Source organism: Camelus ferus, chromosome 16 (assembly GCF_009834535.1).
Source record: "Camelus ferus isolate YT-003-E chromosome 16, BCGSAC_Cfer_1.0, whole genome shotgun sequence".
Classification (NCBI taxonomy): domain Eukaryota; kingdom Metazoa; phylum Chordata; class Mammalia; order Artiodactyla; family Camelidae; genus Camelus; species Camelus ferus.
This window is the reverse complement of record NC_045711.1, coordinates 37,563,475-37,585,277: the sequence shown is the minus strand read 5'-3', so window position 1 is coordinate 37,585,277 and position 21,803 is coordinate 37,563,475. Positions and strand designations below refer to the sequence as shown.

General features: G+C 45.2%; 1 protein-coding gene across 1 annotated transcript in view; it reads left to right on the top strand.

Moving 5' to 3' along the window:
* PLEKHM1 (pleckstrin homology and RUN domain containing M1) overlaps positions 1–21,803 on the top strand; it is a 45,402-nt gene that overhangs the window by 7,463 nt on the left and 16,136 nt on the right. The window contains exons 3-6 of the mRNA XM_032457424.1: positions 615–862; positions 2,575–3,201; positions 10,087–10,492; positions 20,452–20,722. Of these exons, the coding sequence (XP_032313315.1) occupies positions 615–862; positions 2,575–3,201; positions 10,087–10,492; positions 20,452–20,722 (1,552 nt within the window). The remainder of the gene's footprint in view (positions 1–614; positions 863–2,574; positions 3,202–10,086; positions 10,493–20,451; positions 20,723–21,803) is intronic.

The window sequence follows — 21,803 nt, the reverse complement described above, 5'->3', positions numbered from 1 at the left end:
GAGGTGACCCAGCTGGTGACTGACAGCTGAGACTAAACCTCGGCTTCAGTCGCCACGTCTAGGCTCTTTCCTCATGTAGAACGTGCTCCTGTTTCTTAGTGGTTTTGTTGTTGTTGATGTTGTTCTAAAGCAGTGCCTTTTGCCTCTTAACTTATTCTCTGTGGAATGTTGGTCACGTGAATAAGGTGGGAGGCCTCACCCCTGTCCTAGGTGGATTACCTGCGCTCCCATAGCTGTAACTGTGATGGAGCCAGGGTTTACACCCAAGACTTATATGGCTGTCAGCTCACCGACATTTAAAAAACAAGAACCCCACAAATGTCTTTGGGGAAAAAAACTGACAACAGTATCTCTGGGTGGTAGAAGTGTGTTTCCTTTTCCTCTCTATGCTTTCTCTTTATTCTCTACATTATTAGTTACATTAATTTATTTATTTTGTATTACTGTAATAAAGTTACATTGCATTCCATACATTAGTTAGTCTGTGCCAGTTTTGCTACAGAGATAGAGGTTTGTGCAGGCACACGGACCCTTGTTTTTGGCAACAGAGTTACACTGCAGGGGGTGCCATGGGATCTTCTAAAGGCCTGTATTATGTGTCGGGCACTGCCTAGGTCATCAAGAAGAAGCTAGTGGGCTCCGTGAAGGCATTGCAGAAGCAGTACGTGTCCTCGGACACGGTGGTCACGAGCGAAGACGGGGACGCCAACGCCATGTGCAGCGCCCTGGAGGCCGTCTTCATCCACGGCCTGCACGCCAAGCACATCCGGGCGGAGGCCGGAGGGAAAAGGAAGAAAAATGCCCACCAGAAGCCACTGCCCCAGCCTGTCTTCTGGCCCCTCCTGAAAGCTGTCACCCACAAGTGAGAGCCCGGGGTGGCGTTGTGGGACCAGGGGAGTTGGGGAGGAGCTTCAGAGTATGCGACACAGGGCTCTTCCTCTCCAGCTGTGTGGAAAAGCCACTCTGTGTCCTTAGAGTGGAGATGGGTGAGGCTGGGGTAATTATTAAACCAGGCCTCGGTGAGCCTCTCAGGGGATGGCCTGGGGCAGCTTAAAGTCCCTGGGCTGGTCTCTTGGGCAGGAGCAGAAGCTGCCTTTTTTTTTTAACCACACTCTGGCAAGATTGGTAGTTGCAATGGAGGTTTTGTGACCTGCAAAGCCTAAAATCTTTCCTGTCTGATTGTTCCCAAAAGTTTGCTGACCCAGCCTTAGAATATTTGCAACATCTGTGTGTTAAGTGTCATACTTATACCAAAGTCTGGGTTTTTTTGTTTGTTCGTTTTGAAGAAGAGTGGCATCCAGGTAGAGCATCTGAATGTGCGCCCTGATACTTGTCTCGCTGGCCCTGCCCTTAACCACCTGGGCTTTGGAGCAAACGGCTGGCACTGTGCCTCTCAAGGCTATTAAATGCCACCTTCTGCCCGAAGGTGCCTTGTCAGTCTCTACTCTTCCTTTCTGTGCCTACTGCCACTGCCCTATCTCAGGTTCTTACCTCACTCCTGGGTGACAGTGCCTTTCTAATTGTTCCCCTTATCTCATTCTGTCTTTCCTTTGGTCAGACAGCCAACATTTACTGAGCTTAAGCTCACGGGAGCTCAGTCACTGAATTCTGCAGAGTATGGCCCGAGCTCCCATGGAGGAGACGTGTGGTAGTCAGAGGAGGAGCATTCCAATCAGACGGAGGCATTCAGGAGCTAAGCGTGGTACACATGGGGTCAAATCTTATCCGGGGCACCCCACCCTGAAGTCTTCACGGCTGTGGGCACATCACTTTCCTGTGCAAAGATCTACAGCCCACAGGTTCCCAAATACCAGCCCGGAGTCTGATTCACTTGGCTGGAGCCCCTGAACCTATATCCTGACCTGGTTCCCCAGGTGATTCTGATGCACAGCGGGATTTGTATTGCCCCACTTTGCCTTACCCATTTGATACTCAAGACCCTGCATTACCTGGCTTTGCAACCAAGTCACCCACGCCTCCTCCCTGTGCTGTAACTGAAGTGCGCACCACTCTTGCTACAGTCTGTTGCTTTCTTACCCTTTATGCCTTTGTCGCTGTCAGTCCCTCGTGCCTCGAAGATTCTCCTTCCATCTTTGCCTCTTGACATCCCTCAAGGCTTGGCTTGTATCTTACTGTTTCTATGGCATTTTTCTTGCTCCAACCCAGAAATGATTGCCCAGCCCCCACCCTAGCTCTCCCAACAACAGGGCTCACCTGAGTGTGCCTTTGAGAGGTGGTTACCTGGGCTAAGGGTAGGGACCATGTCTTTACCCTGTCTTCACAGTTCCAAGGACCTTGCACTAGGGCTCAGCAGACATGTCCCGGGTGAGCAGATGATGTCAGGGGCCCATGGGGTAGTTGTAATAAAAATGGCAGTTAACCTTCATGACACCACCCTACGAATGTTGGGGGTTGTAGTATTTCTAAATTCCCCTTAGAACGCTATTCTCCAAGAATTTTTCATGCTCTGTATATCTGCAGTCTTATTACTGGCTATTTCTAACCAGTGGGTAAAACAACATCTCAGTGACTGGAAGTTGTTTCTTGAAACAAGTTTGTTCTCTCCCTTCCCAGACACATCATCTCAGAACTGGAGCACCTGATCTTTGTCAGCACGGATGTGGGCCGCTGCCGGGCCTGGCTGCGGCTGGCCCTCAACGATGGCCTGATGGAGTGCTACCTGAAACTGCTCCTCCAGGAGCAGGCCCGGCTGTGCGAGTACTATCAGCCCACAGCCCTGCTCCGGGACGCCGAGGAGGGCGAGTTCCTCCTCAGCTTCCTGCAGGGCCTGACATCCCTGTCCTTCGAACTCTCCTACAAGTCTGCCATCTTGAATGAGTGGACGCTCACCCCGCTGGCCCTCTCTGGGCTCTGCCCACTCTCTGAGCTCGATCCCCTCACTACCTCTAGTTCACAGCTACAGCGGAAGGAATCCTTGGATTCAATTTCCCACTCCTCAGGCTCAGAGGACATCGAAGTCCAGCACTCGGGCCATAAGATCCGGCGGAACAGGAAGCTCACTGCCTCGTCCCTCAGCCTGGACACGGCCAGTTCGTCCCAGCTCTCTTGCAGCCTCAACTCTGATAGCTGCCTCCTCCAAGAGAATGGCTCCAGGAGCCCAGACCGTTCCGAGGAGCCCATGTCCTACGACTCAGACCTGGGGATGGCAAATGCCGATGATTCAGACCCATCTCTGCAAGAGTAAGTACCCCCCTCCCCCCCTTCCTTCTTCTTCTCTTCCTCTTGCCCTCCCTCCCTCCCTTCCTGTAGCATGTGACTGCCTGTCACTGAGCACTGTCCTCTGTGAGGGCAGAAGGGCAGACAAAGGGGCCGTGGACTCTCCCTCAGGGACTGGAGATGCTGGAAGCTGTCCCTGGAGGCAGACTGGGGCCAGTGAGAAGGATGGGTGTAGACAGAGCCCCAGCACTGTCCTGGGTGACCTCTTACAAGGTCTTAGGATTCAGTGTAAAGTAACATTGTCCTCTTCATCTAGAAAGAAGGAAGCTAATAATAGTTCAGAGCTATATTTACAACTTCCAAAAAGTTGCAACAAAGCATAATGCATAAGGGTGATCTTCTGGGACCTCACAGAAGACCTTCTGGAGGGCACAAAACCTGAGTGATTCCTGGAGCGGGTGGCAGACAAATGGGGACAAGCAAGTGTGTGGACGAAGGAATACACAGAGTGAGAACTTGGCTAGAGGAGGGAGCCTGGGCAGAGCCTATTTCATTCAGGCTTTTTAACATTAATTTTTGAATAGATAATCTTTTTATGGTTAAAAAAGATCTAAAATGTTTACAGTGAAAAGTGTTTTCCCACCCCTGAAACCATAATTATTAAATTCTTGCATATTTTTCTAGTATTTCTAAATTCATCTGTAATAAATAATAATATGCAGATTTAGATTTTTTCTTCCTTATTTCTTATTCTCCCACTTCTTTCCACAGAAGCTACTATAGATTATAAGTACACTATTCTACACCTTGTTTGGGAGATCTTTTCTTCTGTCTTCTATTTTTTTCCAGATTTTTTCCATTGTATGAATGTACTTTAGTTTATTGAATCAGCCCTGAATTTCATGGACATTAGAGTTCAGTGTTTTTATAAGTAATACGTTTATGTGGCCTTTTAGTTCTATGCAAGTTATCTCTGTTCAGAAGCAAAACTGCTGAGCCAGGGGATAAATTAATTTGTAATTTTCACAGATATTGCCTATTTACACTTGATCAGGAATGCACCTCTGTCTTCTCAGCCTTGTCAACAGAAGGTGTTACCAAGTCCAAACTTGTTCTGCTGGCCTCACGACAGGCCAATAAATCAGGAGACAAGGTGTTGGGGCAAGGAATAGCGACTTTACTCGGAAAGCCAGCAGACGGAGAGGATGGCCAACTAATGTCTTGGAGAACCATCCTGCTGTAGTCGGAATACAGGCTCCTTTTACACAAGAAAAGAACAGGGGAGGGGGTGTGGTTGATGTTGCAAACTTCTTGCTGTAGGAATTCTTTGCTCCTGCAGCTGCCCATGTGGGCCAGGTAATGGTGCTCCTGCAAAACCTCCAACAAAACAAAAGTTATTTTCTATTCTGCAGCTTGTTATCTTTATGTAAGTGCAGAAGTGTTAGTATCCTTAAAGGTCAGATGCTTGAGAAAAGGCTCTCCTGTTTACCAGACAGGCTACAGGCAACATTCACTTACAAAAGGTGCAGAGCTAGCAGGAATAAACCTAGAAAAAAGGGTGCGGTGGTTAAAACTAAAGGAACAGATCTAATATAGAGTCAGATTTGTTCTCCTCTATTACAAAGGGATTATCAAACTTATGGATATTTGCTCCATCTAGTAGGTTAAAAAATGGCAACTGTTTATTAAATATTTCCTTCTGTAGGACCCGTGTTCCATCAGCCTGTGTTTAGGGCCTTCTTTCCACTCCTGCTGTTCTCCTCACCCTGACCTTGGTTCAGGTCTTTACAGGGTTCCCACCTAGTGTGGGAGTAACACCAGGATTGGGTAATCACGGACTGGGCTTGGAGCAGATCTAGTTTCAGGTCCTGTGCCACCGCTCACAAGCCCAGTGATGTCCCGCAAATGCTAACTCTTTTTGAGGTTCTGTTTCTTTGTATTTAAAATGGGAATTCCCTCATTGGGCTGTTTGGGAATTGAATCAGATGCCTGTTAGTGAGTTGCACACATAAAAATATCAGGTCGGGCCCAGAAACACTGAGCACATTAGACAGAATTTTTAAATAGATATAGCGTGCTGGGGAGGAGCAGCCCCCACCCCAGAGGTGGCTGGACCCGTGGCGTGACTGAGGCCCAGTCACCTGTCTTAGCCCTGAGTTGTCTACCTCCTCCCGCAGACCAGCTGGCCTTCTCTGTGTCATGTGCCTTGCCTTTATCTTTCATGGGTCTTGTGATTGGAAAATTCCAGCTTAAAGTCATTGAATCAGTGACCATCCACTCTGTGTGGGAAGTGTTGTCCTGGGCATTACGGGGGAACTCAAGGGGAGAGGGTCAGGATATACAGACCAGCTCTGGACAGTGATGTGAGGAACTGGCCAACACTACACACACACACGCACAAGTATGCCTCCAGCACCAGCATTCTTGGAGCTGGACTGGAAGTCAGTCTGTGAGCATCCACAGAGACCAGCATTTCTTGGAGCGTATGTTTTAAGGGTAAAGATACTCACCAACAGTTAAGAGTTTGCTCAAGTTGTAATGTTACTTAAATGTCTGTAACTTAGAATTAGGCATCAACACCTTGTGCTTACAACTCTTACAACTATAAGATCAAAACATCTGCAAATTAAGCATGAAGCAAAGTAACATTCCAAATGAAATTTAATAATTTAGTGTTTTGCAGAAACCAAATTACAGTTTGCCTTGTGAAGAGAGGATTGACTGCCCTGAATATCTTCTTTTGTGTTCATTGGGTCTGAATTATAGTTGTCACTGAGAAGTGTAGGTGCAGTCTAGTGACAAAGAGTGTGGACTCAGGAGCCAGACTGCCTGAGTCCTCCACTAACCGGCTTTCCCACTTTGGGCAAGTTACTCAGCCTTTCTGACCTTGATGTCCTCCATAAAAGGCGGATAAGAATGCTTCAGAGGAATGCTGGGGATGTGAAATGAGTTTAGATACGTAAAGTGCTTAGAGCGATGCCTGACACAGGGTGCATGCTCACCCGGTGTTGTCATTTTATTCCTGGATACCTGTGACATCCATTCTCCTACTGTTTGTCCCCATATACACTGCTGCAAAACCCTGATTAGTAATAATTTGTCAGATGTCATTGTCATGAGACCTTTCCCTGGGGGACATGAGTCTTAGCATATGCAGCCCATCTCTGTGCTTTTATCAGTGGCCTTTGACTGCCAAATGGTACCGTGTGTCACCAACACGATTGTCTGAATGTTTAAGAAAACCGCAGGCTGAGAATTGCTTGTCAAGGGTGCTTTATAAGGTGACCATCCAGCTTCTCTAGGCCATGCTCTTTATTTCCGTCATACACACACACGTACTTACACTTACATACATAAGTATGTACAATATGTATACTTTTTTCAGATTGTTTTCTAAATGAAATCACAAACCTTAAAATTTTTTGAATAGAAAGTTTGAAAAACATGACCCTGAACCAGACGGAAGTGGAAGGAGTGTAGCAGTTTCACTGTTTCATTTCTATGTTTCATTTCCTCTCAGTTTTTGAAAATTTTCTTTCTTTTGCCTTTCCTTCAAAATTTTGTCTCTAGCATTTTTGTTTCCCACTTGATGTACATGTCTCTCTTACTCTCATTGGGTCCTGAAGACCAGTACTGATTCTGGGGAAACTCAGTGAACTTGATTGCACCTTGACCTTGGTTTTGATTTGTTGGAAGCTCTGATTTATCACCCAAGATTCTTGCTGTTTGGTGGCATTTCTTTAGGCATGAAGTCACTCACTTATTCTAACATCTAGTCCACTCCTATCGTTAAAATCTTTCTTATTGATTCGGATTCATTGATAATTGATAATCATTTTGGTAATGCTAGTGAGTATTTTGATAAATCTTCTCTTTTCCTTCTGTTTTTATGTTTGTGTACGTGGAGACTAAGCAGTCTTACCAGTGATAATGAAAACAATTGCAATAACAAAATGAGGTTGACGGTTGTTGAGTACTTACTTTTTGCTAGACACTCTACTAAGCACTTTACCTATATTATCTCATTTAATCTTTGTCACAGTCATAAAAGCTGGGTGCTGTTACCTCGCCTGCTTTTCAGACAAGGGAGTTAAGTCCATGACCTTCAGTGTTTACGTTGTGGGGCCCCCAGCAATGTGCTGACCAAGGCCAGGTGGACTCTGGAGCCCTGCTCTTTATCACTCACCGCATCACCTCCCAGGAGCCCCAGAGGAGCTGGGACCTCACAAAGGATGTTAGCAAAAATCTGCCTCCCTAGTTCATTTCAGAAGGGGGCCCCATTCTGTCACAATGGTTTGGACACATATAATCGGTTAGCAAATGTCCCTTCCTCCTCTGCCTGTGGAAGCTACTCCAGAATTTATCATGGATTGGAATTTTTGTGGGTGTGTTTTAGAGCAAGAACGAGCACTCACCTACCCCTCCCAAGACTATTCCACAAAAACATTTACACCTTTCACTGAAAGGTCACTTGTTTATTTATTGAGATATGATTCACATACTATAAAGTTCACCGTTTTAAAGTATACAATTCAGTGGCTTTTAGTATATTCACAAGGTTGTGAATTCAACATCTACTGCTGTCTAGTTCAAGAACATTCTCATCACCCTGTAAAGAAATCCCTTACCCATTAGCTATGAATTTACCTATTCTGGACATTTAACGTCAGTCAAATCATATAATATGTGGCCTTTTGTGAGCGACTTCTTTCACTAAGTGTAATGTTTTCAAGGTTCATCCATGTTAGAGCATGTATCATGGCTGAATAATATTCCATTGTATGGCTATACCATAATACACTTTTTCATCAATTAATGGACATTTGTTTTTTTCCCACTTTTTTGACTATTATGCATAATGTTGCTGTGAACATTCACGTACAAGTTTTTGTGTGGACATATGTTTTTAATTTTCTTAGATGTGTACCTAAGAGTAGAACTGCTCAGTCATATAACTCTATATTTAACTTTCTGAGGAACTACCAAACTGTTTTCCACAGAGGCTACACCATTGTACATTTCCACCAATATAGAAGAGTTTCAATTTCTCCACATCTTTGTCAACACTTGTTATTCTCTGTCTTTTTCATTATAGCCATCCTAGTGGGTGTAAAGTAGTATCTCATAGTGGTTTTGATTTGTATTTCACTACTGTCTAATGATTTTGAGCACTTTTTCATGTACTTACTGGCTATTTGTATATCTTCTTTAGAGTAATGTCTATTCACATCCTTTGCCTATTTTTAAATTGGGTTATTTGTTTATTATTGAGTTGTAAAAGCTCTATATATTCTGGGTACTAGACCCTTACCAGATATAGGATCATCTTTGCATAGAAGATATGCATTAATTTTTCCTATTCTATGGATTGTCTTTTCACTTTTTGATAGTATCCATTTTAAGCAGAAAAGTTTTTAATTTTAATGAAATCCAGTTTATCTATTTTTTATTAGTTGCTTATGCATTAGATGTCATATGTAAGAAACCATTGCCCCATCCAAAGATATGAAGCTTTATACCTATTTCCTTCTAGGAGTTTTATTGTTTTAGCTCTTACTGTTAGGTCTTTGATCCATTTTGAGTTAACCTGTTTATATGGTATGAGATAGGGGTCCAACTTTATTCTTTTGCATGGAACTTTTCACTTCTCCCAGCACCATCTGTTGAAAAGACTATTCTTTCCCCGCTGAAATGTCTTGGCGCCCATGTTGAAAATCAGTTGCCCAGAAATGCATGGGTTGGTCACTTGTACTTAAGGAAAATGTCTTGAAACATCATTCGGGGTTATGATGGTGTAAATAAAAGCAGAGCTCGCCTAGAAGACAACCAGATGAAAACCTAAGTTCTAAAATCCTCTTTTACATAAGCCCTTGTTAAGGGGAGTTTGATGTGTCTTCTGGACTCAGTCTAAGCCATTCGGGCAGATGTGTGGGATCTCTTGGACTCGAGACAGCTTTCTTGCCACCTGAACTTGCATTTGTCCATGATGTCCTCCACTAGATTCATAAGCAGAGGAGGAGACAGCTAATAGGTTTATCTCAGAAGTAGAACTTGGATTCTTGGAAGCTTCAGGAGAGGGAGGAGGAGCAGCCACTGGCCAGTGCACATTCCAGAAGCCTCAGAAGTGTGTGTGTGTGTGTGTGTGTGTGTGTGTGTGTGTGTGTGTGTGTGTGTACATAAGGCAGTAACACTGACTCCCTGTGCCCCAGAAGCACCACTGAGGGGCAGGAGGTACCAGTCCCATCGGGAGCACACCCTGTGTTTGCTGGTACCAACACCACACGGCTTGTAGACACTGTCCTCCAGCAGCGGCTTTTGGGAATGTGAGGCCTCTCTGGCTCCACACCCAGCCCCTCACCCCATGCCTGCTGCCCAGTTACTGTTCCAGGAACAAAGTGGGTCCTCACTTCACCCAAGTCCACATCCCGGGGAGCGGGGTCTTGGTGCCTCAACTGTTTGTGCTGTCAGGGAGCCCAGCGCTGAGACACGCTGTTCACCAAAGCTCTGCCGAGCACAGCCTGGGGCAGTGACAGTCCACACCACTGTTTATTTGGCTGAGCGAACTCTCCAGGCCCACAGTTAGCCTGTTCAGCAGGTAAAGGCAGTCAGTTCCCATTCACATCAAGTCCTTTTCTCTGCTTTGTGAGCTTTTTCACCTGAGATCCTGGACCCCACAGCTCACCTGCCCACTCAATCTACCTAAGTCCCAGCTGCAAAGAAGCTTCGGTGGGGAGTGTCAGGTGAGGAGGGCCGTGTGTGTTGTGAGCTAGGAGCGTAGCATTAAGAGGGTGTTTGTTTTGTTTTTTCAATCACAAAACAGCAGTTTTCACTCTTCCCACCGCCCCAGTAGCTTCGGGCATTCCACCTGACAAGCCCGTCATACAGGTTTCTCTGTTTAAAAACTTCCAGGGTGTTGTCGGAATTCAGCAAAGCCCAGGTAAACTCTGTGCCAGCCAACGGACTGAGCCAAGAAACGGAGATCCCCACGCTGCCAGCCTCACTCTCCCTCCACGGCCTTGACACCAGCACACCCCTGCACTTCGATGTACCTGCAGAGCCCCTCCCCACCCAGGCATCCCCTGGGACTCAAGATGGTGGCCCCAAGCAGGAGCCGCTTTCCCAGGCACCTGGCCCCCTGGGCCGGCTGCATCTGGGCACTACCCAAGCTGGCCCTTCGGGGAGCACTTCAGACCAGCAGCCTTCTAGTCCTGTGAGAGAGACTACCAGAGCCGTCGGCCAAGGGAGTAGCCAGCAGAAGCCTCCAGAGGATGACGGACGTAGGCTGAGCCTTGTGGTTCCCTCACCCACCAGTCCGGTGAGTGGTACAAGCCATGGGGGCGGTGAGGCTGAAGGGGGTTGGTGAATGTCTCAGAACTGGTACAGGGTTTCCTGAGCTAGTGACCCCAAGTGGTCTCCACCTTCTCCCCCTGAGTCCCCTGTCCCTGCATGATTTGGTATTAATAGCTTCATGGTGATGGAGGTAAGGTTTCTTGGTGAGTGGTGGATGTGAGCCAGGCTCTGTGCCCATCACTCCCTGTGGGTTTCTCCTGTCATCTGCGCGTGGACCCTGTGGAGAGGATAATTCTCAGCTGACAGCAGGCTCTCTGCTCTTAACCACTGCCCCTCTCCAGCTTACGGCCTCGAGCAATGCACTTCACCTCACGGAGGTTTGGTTTCCTCCTCAGTAATTGTTATTAAATTCACATGTTTATAAAATACTAGGCTTTGAAAATACTCATTTTGCAACATGAAGCAGATTTAGAACCGCATGGTCCACTTTGGCAGCCACTGGCCATATGTGGCTACTGAGCACTTAAAATGTGGCTCGTCCAAACCGAAATAAGCTGTGTAAAATAAACACTGGATTTTGAAGACTTGGTAGGAAAAAAAGAACGTAGAATGTCTCGTTCATATGTTTTTTGATCACATGTTGAAATGGGAACAATTTAGATACATATTTCAAATAACATTAAAATTAATTTCAACAGTTTTTCAAAACTTTTTAAAAATTGAAGTATAGTCAGTTACAATGTGTCAGTTTCTGATGTACAGCACAATGTCCCAGTCATGCATATAGATACATATATTCATGCATTTGTTGTTTTTTGGTTTGGTTTGGTTTGTTTTTGGGGGGGGGGTTGTTTATCTATTTTTAGAGGAGGTACTGAGGATTGAACCCAGGACCTCCTGCTAGGTGCTAAATATGCGTTCTACCACTTGAGCTGTACCCTCCCCCTCTAAAACTTTTTTAATGTGGTTAGTGGAACATTTTAAATGACACATGTGGCTCGCATTATATTTCTGTGGGACAGTGCTGTTCTAGAACAAACCAATCCAGACCAGCCCTGGGAATGTCCTGGAGAGAGCCTGGCAGCTGGAGAGAGGCTGGAACTGTGGGCCCAGTGAAGCAGCAGTCAAAGCTGTGAACCCAAGCTCTTTTTGCCATTTCACATTTGTGCTTGGGTCATGGGAAGCAGAAGTAGGAATTGGTGTGCACGTGCACATGGACACATGAAACCCAGAGCTCATCCCAGCTGCTGTCTGGGGCTCATGTTGGGGATTTAGTCTCTCTTTCAGCTCTGTCTATACATGTTTCTCCTTTGGCCTGTAGCTTCCAGATCCTATAACTCAGGGGGTGGACCAAGGCCATGAAATAGACTAGAAGAGGTCCACCCACCCCCTTTTTATCAGCTTTATTATGATATAATTCACATACCATACAATTCACCTAATTAAAGTGTATAATTCAGGGTTTTTTTTAGTATATTCTCAGAGTTGTGCAGCCATCACCACAATCTAATCTTAAAACATTTTCATCTCCCATAAAATTACTTCCATGAGCAATCACTGCCCATCCTGTTCCCCTCCTCCTACCTCACCCACCTCAACCCCTGGCAGCCACTAATCTACCTTGTCTCTGAATTTGCCTCTCTGGACATTTCACATAAATGGAGTCATATAATATGTGATGTTTGTGATTGGCTTCTTTCAATTAGTGAAATGTCTTTAAGGTTCATTGCTTTTTGTTGCTGAGTAATATTCCATCACCAATCCCATTGTACGGAGTATACATTTATTTATCTGTTCATGAGTTGATGAACATTGGCTTTTTTTCTACCTTTTGGCTATCATAAATAATGCTACTATGAACATTAATGTACAATTTTTTGCTTAGACATATATTCTTAACTTTTTTGGATGCATACCTATTAGTAGCATTTTTGGATCATATGCTAACTCTATATTTAACATTTTGAGGAACTGCCAAACTGTTTCCCAAAAGCAGCTGACCCGTTTTATATTTCAAGCATCAGTGTATTCCTCTACATCCTCACCAACAGTTCTTACTGTCTTTGTTTTTGTTTTTTATTGTAGTCATCCTAGTGGGTGACAAATGGTGTCTCATGATGGTTTTGATCAGCATTTCCCTGATGACTAATGATGCTGAGCATCTTTTCATGTGCTTATCGCTGTTTGTGTCTCTTCTTTGTAGAAATGTCTATTCAAAACATTTGCCCATTCTTAAATTGGGTTATTTAATAAATTGAGTTATCATAGTTTTTTATATATTCTGGATTCTAGCCCTTATTAGACAAGTGGTTTGCAGGGTTTTTTCTCCCATTCTGTGGGTTGTCTTTTCACTTTCTTAATGGTATCATCTACAACATAAAAGTTTTTAATTTTAATGTAGTCTAATTTGTCTGTTTTTTCTTTTGTCACTGATGCTTTTGGTGTCCTATCTAAGGACTCATTCCTAATCCAAGGTCATGAAGGTTTACTCCAATGTGTTCTAAAAATTTTATAGTTTCAGCTCGTACATTTAGATCTATGATCCATTTTGAGTTAATTTTTGTATATGCCTTAAGAAGGGGGTCCAACTTCATTCTTCTGCATGTGGAAGTACAGTTGTACCAGCACCATTTGTTGGAAAGGCCATTATTTCCCCCATTGAATTGTCCAAACTCTCCCCTTTTAAAACTGTTTGAGGAACAATATATTTAAAGTACCCAGGTCTTCAGTGTACACCTCAGTGAATAATTATGTATGATGTGTGCACTCTACCACCATCCAGATCAGGACATGGAACATTTCCAGCCCACCAGGAGGCTTCCTCGTGCCTTCTCCCACTGCTTGCTCCCCTCCAGAGGAAATCATCATCTGACTTCTAGTCCTTAAAGTTTTTCCTGTTGTTGAACTTCATAGAGATGGCCTCATATACTATGTGCTCTTTTACTTCTTTCACTGAACACTGTGTATGTGAGATTCATCTGTCTCTATAGCCTGAGGCTCTAGTTCCTTCTTTTCCATTGTAGGAATATATCACAATGTAGTTATTTATTCTCCTGTTAACAGATATTTGGGTTGTTTTCAGGTTTTGGCTATTAGGAGGAAAGCAGCTGTGAACATTCTTGTTACTTGTCTTCTGGTGAATCTCCACACTCACTTCTGGGTTTGCATCTAAGAATGGAGTTGCTGGGTCACCGGGCAGGCACATGTTTAGCTCTAGAAGAGACTGCCAGATAGTTTGCTAAAGTGCTTGTGCGAATTTACAGTCAGATTAGCACTATATGAGCATTTCCATCACTCTTTATCACAGTCAATGGTATTGTCAATATTTTGCATTTTAGCCACTCTAATAGGTGAGTAGTGGTATCTCTCTGTGGTTTTAATTTGCATTTCCCTGATGACTAATGATATTGATACCTTCTCATTTACTTTTGGGCCATCTGATCCTCTTTGGAAGTGTCCTTTAAAGTCATTGTCTCATTCTTAAATTAAGTTGTATATATTTTCCTTATTGATTTGTAGGGGCTCTTTATATGCTATGGATGTGTGTTTTATTGGAGAAAAAATACATATAGCAAATATTTTCTTACAGTCTATGGCTTGCGTTTTAGCTGTCTTAATGGTACCTTTTATTGAACAGAAGTTCTTAATTTTAATGATCTTCAATTTATCAGTCGTTTTGTTTTTGATCAACGTGTTTTGTGTCTATTTTAAAAATCTTGGTCTACCCCAAGGCTATGAAGGCTATGAAAATCCCTGTATTTTCTTCTAGAAGTTTTAATATTTTACATTTTACACTGAGGTTTATTATCCATCTGGGATTCATTTTTGAATATGGTGTGAGGTAGCTGTTTTCCATGTGGATGTCTGATTGACCCAGTGCCATTTATTGAGTATGACGGTATAAATCTTGGAGCTGTATACGTGTGGGTCAGATTCTGAGTTTTTGCTGTCCTGAAGATGACTTCAGGGCCCAGAATGCCACAAGACCCTGAAGGTTGATTAAGAAACCAGCAACACGCGCTGAGGGCTGAAGAAGAAAGGCTCTGCAGCCCAGACTTGAGCTTGAGGAGGGGGGTCCCCTTGGGACGGTGGCTGTGGGCCCCAGCAGGGTTCCCCCAAGTGGCCTTGACCGTGGTGCATTCACTTCTGTCCAGGGTCTGCTTTACAGGCTCAGACATCCTATCTTGCCAGGGTCCCAGAGCTGATGGACAGAACAGCTTACATCCCCTGTCAAAGCTCATTAAGTTTTGACACCCACCCTGCCAGCCTCCTTTGCAGCTCCTTCCAGCCCCAGCTTTTACCTTTGCTGTTCCCTCTGCCTGGACCTTTCCCTGACTCTGCTTTTCCTCATTGTCCCTGCCTTCCCTGACCACCCTGTCTCAATAGCATTATCCCCAGTCACTCTGTTTCCCACTTACCTGCTTCACTTTGTTTATGACACTCATTACTAGGTGAGATTCTGTTATCTTTTTGTTTGTCTACTTGTTTATTTTCTGCCTTTTTGACTAGAATATTAGCTCCATGATATGAAAGACCATATCTGTTCACTTCTGTCTTGTCAGCTCTGAGCACTGTATCTGGGAGAGAGTATGTATCAATTAATAGTTCTCAGGTTCTCCAGAGACTCTTGAGATGCCAGCTTGTAAGTTTACACTGAGAAGAGCTCCATCAAGTGCCCGGGGTGAGCTGGTTGGTCTGACCAGGTCACCCTCCACCTCCCAGACGGCCTCAGGGGAATCTGGTTGCTGGAAAGTTGCTTGGGAAAAATGGAATCAAAGCCTCTGGTATCGAGTCCAGCATGAGAGCCTCGGGTGCTTGCCCCTTCCAGAGTCTGTCTCCCCAGGGGAGCTTTGCATCCATCCATCTCCCCACCAGTAGATAATCGCTGGGCGCCCTGGGTGGCCTGCCTGCTCACACAGGCCTGGAGGGCTGCCTGCCTTGGGTGGAGTGAGGCTCTGCCATGCATGCTGCCCCTGTGGACATCGTCTTTCTATGCTTTCATCACTTAGTCACTGCTATTTATTTGAGACTTTGCGGGTAATGGTAGGGGGTCACTGTCAAGTTTTCTAATACCAAGAGCGAGTCCGTCTTTCTTTTAAAATTTTTGTTTTAAATTAGGTTAATTCAAAGCCCAGCTGTACTTGGTACAGCAATGGAACAGGAGAGACAAAGGTCCTCCTCTCTGGGGACAGACACTGGGTTAGACAAATAACTATCTCCATCATAATTACACCAGTGATAACTGCTGGGAAGGACCAGTGCAGGGAATTGGGGAACTAGGGTGACTTTGCTCATGCGGATCTGAGGGGTTCTGAGTTGCTTTCTCAGTTTAGGTCCCAGAGGGCAGTCTGAATTACTAAGACTTGGCCTTGATCACTGCCCTCCATGGACCACTTGTCTATGGCATGTGGTCCTTTCCCCTCGGTAGGGGTACAGGCCATCCCTTTGCCTGTCCTAATGAGGACAGACTGAACAAAAGTGATTTTTTAAAAGTGGTCCAGAGACCTGCTATCTCACTCCACTGCCAGACTTCTCTCTGGGATTTAGCTGTTGTATTCCGTGTCCTGATACCTTTAGTAACTCAAAGTGGCATTCTTCTGTCTTGGGTCCCTGGTGGCAGCTGCTGCTCAGAGCCTTGGTCAATGGTGATTTTTCCCCACTGTTAAAGGAGCAGAGACCTGGCCAGATGTGGGGCCCTGAGTGAGCAGGAGGTAGGAAGGTGAGAGAGAAAAGGGAAGCAGTGATAAGCTCACCACCCCACTCCGTTTTATGACTGGGGGCCCCGGAGAGGGGGCACAGCCACAGAGCTTAGTCCAGGCCCACGTGTAGAAGCTCCAGAGACCCAGTGTTCCTGCTGTTTTTCTCTGTTGCTTAAGGGAACAACAGATCTTCCCTAGAGTACCATTTCCTGGTGGCCGGCCTGTGCTCACTGGACCGGATGTGAACATTTCCTAGCAGTGTCCCTGCCATGGAGAGAGAAGCCCTCACCAGTGACTTACACCTTCTCAAAGTTCACATTTGTCTTATTCCTTGTTCCCTCACCCCATCCTTATTATTTTATGTTAAAGACATTTGGATAGTCGAGATTTATTCCCTCATCTTTTATAGCCCCACGCTAGGCACAAAGAAACATGACCATTCCAGTCAGCTTTGTAGGTGCTCAGATGGGGGTACGTACAAAATGCCATGGGAGCCCGCAGAGGGTCCCAAACCCAGCTGAGGGTGGGTAGAAGGGAGTGTAGGCTGCAGATGAGTAACGAAAGCTTCCAGGAGGAGGTGATGGATGACCCCTGATCTGAGTCTTAAGAGAGAGTAATCTCTCCCATTAGGGCCATGATCAGGGGATAGAAAGTCACAGGATTTCCCAGGTGTGTGTGCCAGGCTCTGTGAACTGCCCGGACAGCCATGTGATGCCCCTCCTGCCCATTTTCCATGGGGAGATTCCCCCTGGGTCTTGATGACCTAGACAGACTTTGTTCAGAATCCTGAGTTGTAAATTGTCGCTAGCAGCCACCCTGATTGACACACTGTCCTGTCACTGGCAGAAGGAAGTTTTTTGGAGGAAGCTCCGAAGGCCTAGCTCTGAGCCCCCCTCACGCCACCCCCGCTCCAAGCCCCTGACTCAGAACTCGCCACACTTGGCTTAAGGAGTTTTACAGCATCTGAATGGATTAAACTGTCCAAACCAATCTTTCTGGGCAGCCCCAGACCTACTCCTCTTCCCTGTCTATGGGAGCAGGGAGGGCAATCTTAATTTAGGGGTTGGAAATACCAACATCAGGGTGAGGTTGGTGGCACTTAGCAAAACAGCTGGGCTGGTCCCACCCCTTGTGTGACTCATTTCCTCTATGTGGACAGCCACTTAGGGCACCTAGCCAGCTTCCTTGCCTCTGCTTGTCCACACTTAGGCACAGAAAGGTGTAGGGAACACTTGAAATAGCGAAAAAAAAAAGGAGCCAAAATCCATTCCCACAAGTCTCCTGACAACCCTAGACCCACCCCACTTCTCCTGGCCAGTGAGCAGCTTCCGACTCAGAGAGCAACAGAAGGGGAGGGGCAGGGTCTGGCTACCTGGAGCCTCAGGGGCCTGCTCAGAAGTGGGGAGCAGAGGCAGCCAGCGAGGTCCCCAGGTCCTGCTTGCCCATATCTCGCTCATCTCAAACCCTACAAGCAGCATTGAAAACCTCTATCCCCCTTCAACAAGTGGCACTGGATATCCACATGCAGGAGAATAAAGGGAGATGCCTTCCTCACACACACACAAAAATTAACTCAAAATTGATCATAGACCTGAATGTAAGAGCTAAAACTATAAACCTCTTAGCAGAAAACTGTAGAGTATATCTTTGTAACGTTGGCTTAGGCAGTGGTTTCTTAGATGCAACACCAAAAGCACATAGAAGAAAAAAGGTAAATTGGACTTCATCAAAATTTAAAAAATTTGTGCCTCAAAGGGCACCATCAAGAAAGTGAAAAGACAGCCCATATAACTAGGGAAATTGTTACGAAGTCCAAACTCATTCTGCTCGCCGCACGACAGTCCAATAAATCGGGAGACGAGGCGTTGGGGCGAGGAATAGTGACTTTATTCAGAAAGCCGGAGACTGAGAGGATGGCGGACTAATGTCTTAGAGAAACATCCTGCTCCAGTCAGAACAGGCTCTGTTTACACACACACACACACACACACACACTTACTTCCTCAGGCTTCTGTAACCAAGTGCCTGGTTGGTTTAACTGGATGGCTTAAAATAACAGAAATGTATTACAGTAGTTACCCCTTATCCGCAGGGATACGTTCCAAGACCCCCAGTGGATGCCTAAAACCCTGTACATACTATGTCCTTCCCTGTGCATACATACCTATGATAAAGCATAATTTATAAATTAGGCACAGTAAGAGATTAACGACAATCACTAAGAAAATAGAACTATTATAACAATATACTGTAATAAAAGTTCTGTGAATGTGGTCTCTCTCTCAAATTTGTACACATTTGTATATTCTACAATTTAATGCCTTTCCCATCTTAACTAGGCACTTATCATGCACTGTGGCCGTAACTTTTGCAGTTTGAGATGTGACAGCAAAACTAGCACAAATTTCTTTTCCTTCATCACAATCTCAAGGATAAGGGAAGGGCATAGCTCAAGTAGTAGAGCATATGCTTAGCATGCACAAGGTCCTGGGTTCAATCCCCGGTACCTCCTCTAAAAAGTAATTTAAATAAGTAAATAAGTAAACCTAATTATCTGACCCCCCCCAATCTCAAGGATAGATTTGTTCTTACTGTAGATCTTTAGCAACTTCAGCATACAGTTTCTTTCTTTCCTTATTAATTTGAGAACTTTCACCTTTCCACTTAAAGGAAGTACTTTATGGCTTCTCTGTGGCAGATCCGAATTGCCAGCATCACTCGTCTTGTGCTTTTGGGGCCATTATTAAGTAAAATGAGGATTACTGAACATAAGTACTGCAATACCACAGGAGATCTGATAACCGAGAGGGCTGCTAAGTGACCAGGAACCAGGATACACTAGACAATGGGATGATTCATGTCCCAGGTGGGATGGAAGAGGACAGTGCAAGAGTTCATCATGCTGCTCAGAATGGACACAATGTAAAACTTATGAATTGTTTACTTCTGGAATTTTCCACGTAATTTTTTGGATTGCAGTTGACTGTGGGTAGCTGAAACCACAGAAAGTGAAACCACAGATAAGGGGGAACTACTGTATCTGATAGTTCTGGGAGGCTAGAAGTCCAAAATCCAGATGCTGGTAGAGTTGGTTCCTTCTGGAGATTCTGAGGAAGAGTCTTTCAACTTCTTGTGTCACCAGCAGTCCTCAGCGTTCTCTGCCTCATAGATGCCTCACTCCATCCCTCCCTCTGTCATCACATGGTGGTCTCTGTCTGTGTCTCTGTTTTCACTTGGAATTCGCTCTCTGTGTGTCTCTTCTCCTCTTACAAGGACACCTGTCACATTGGATGAAGGGCCCACCCTACCCCAGTGTGACTTCATTCTAACTAATTACATTTGCAACAACCCTACTTCCAAATAAGGTCACATTCTGAGGTACTGGGGGGTTAGGATTTGGGGGTATGGGGAAAACAAACCCCTAACATAACACAAGAACAAAAGGACAAATAAACCAATTTTAAAATGGGCAAAGGATTTGAGTAGACATTGCTCCCAAGAAGATCTATAAATGACCGATAAGCACGTGAAAAGATGCTCAGTGTCATTAGACCTTAGAGAAATGCAAATCAAAGCTGTAAGATTGCCCTTCATACCCATCAGGATGACTGTAATCAAAAAGACAGATAATAACAAATGTTGGAGAGAATGCAGAAAAACTGGAACCCTCATACCTTGCTGGTGAGAATGTAAAATGGTGCAGTCACTTAGGAAAACAGTTTGAAAGTTCCTCAAAAGTTAGATGTAGTTATCGTATTACCCATCGGTTCCACTCCTAGATATCTACCCAGGAAAACAGAAGGCATGAGTCCACAGAAAAACTTGTACATCAGATGAGCAGGTAAACTAAATGTGGTGCACCCACACATTGGAATATTATTTGGTAATAAAAAGCAATGAAGTACTGTTACACACCACAGTGTGGATGAGCCTTACAAACTTTAAGCTAAGGGAAAGAAACTGGTTTCGAAAGATCACACGCTGTAGGATTTCGTTTATACAAAATGTACAAAGTGGGCAAATCTATGGAAACAGAAGGTAGATTATTGGTTGCCTAGAACTGGAGTGGTTGAGTGGAAACGAGTGACTGCTGATGGGTACAGGGTTTGAGGGAGAGTGGAAATGCTCTAAACTTTGTGGTGATAGTTGCACAACTCTGAATACGCAAAAACTATTGAATTGTACATTGTAAATGGGTTGATTTTATGGTACGTGAATCAGGTCTCAACAACGATGTTTTTTAAAAAATTGTAAAAACAGCCCATCTTTCCTTCTTTCCTAATAGAAAAGCAAGAGCTGGATCTCAGAAGACGACTTCTACCGGCCTCCCAGGGAGCAGCCCGCAGAGAGCCCTTCAGATCCCGGTGGAGCTTCTCCCAGAGGGACTCCTGAGTTGAGGCCTGGTGTCCTCAGGCATTTTTCTCAAGGGCCAAGAAGAAGCTGTTCCACGGAGGCCTTAGACAAAGCTTGTGTGCCTTTCGCAGGAAGCAGGAAAGGCCAGGCGGCCGCGGTGCGGGAGCACAAGCACTTCAGGGTGGTGCACCGCAGGCAGATGGGTAGGCGGCGCACAGGGCTCCGGGCGTGCGCGGGGCCAGTGCCTTTCAGAAAACACTTTGAAAGTCCTCTTTTCCATTACCCCGTTGGGAGGTGTCTTCTCACAAGAAAAACCTCATCCCAAAGTGTCATCAGGAGCATCCTTGCTGAGTAATTCAGGAAACCATTTCAGGAAAAGTATTATATTTTCTCATAAAATCTTCATAAAGTGATGCTCAAAACTGCCCACAGAGTACATCAATACAGTTTCCTATATTGAAGCGGAAAATATCTTCCCTGAAACTACCCTGTGAATCTTATGATTATCCAGACAATACATAGGATAATCTTATGAATATGCAGACCTCCAGATTCTGTCTGTAGCCCAGAGCAAACCCCCACCTCTTGAAGGCCCGTGTTTCAACTGCTCATTCCCAAGGCCTTTGTCTTAAATGGTTTAACAGCCCTGGTGGGGTTTATCAGATCTGTTGTTTGTTCAGTCCCCTGTGTGCTGTCTGCAGTGAGGCCAGCTTGATCTCCACACCCTGTGAAGTTCCAGAAAGCATTAAATAACCATAATCTAATTTTTCTGTAACCCTCAGAAACAAACCAACCAATAAGTGTGTCCTAGAGGCAGTCTCTTTCTCTTCTCATTTTCTGTTGGCATGACCCGGCAGAGAATTCTGGCCAGGGTCCAGGAGCACTGGCTTGGAGACTCTGGGCAGAGCCCTGGTCTCCGTGCTGGCTCCCATGTGCCCATGTGATGATTACAACCATACCAGAGGTGTGCTCCTTGCCGAGGCTGTCAGGTTCCCTGAAGGGTAGGAAGACCCCATGCAATGATTTGAAATCTCTAAGGTCAGTCGAGGCTGGGAGAGAGAAGTGTGTGTCCTTTGGGCCCCCCTGGTTGGTGGCCAACCCCCAGGGAGCAGGGAGCACTCACTCACTCCCTCAGCAAATCCTCAGTGAGCACGTGTGATGTGCCAGGCACTGTCCTGGGTGCTGGAGACATGGTGGGAAACAAGCAAAGTTCATATCTTCATGGAATTTATATTCTAGTGTGAAAGACAGGAAATCAGCAAATTAACAGGTGAATGTACAGTG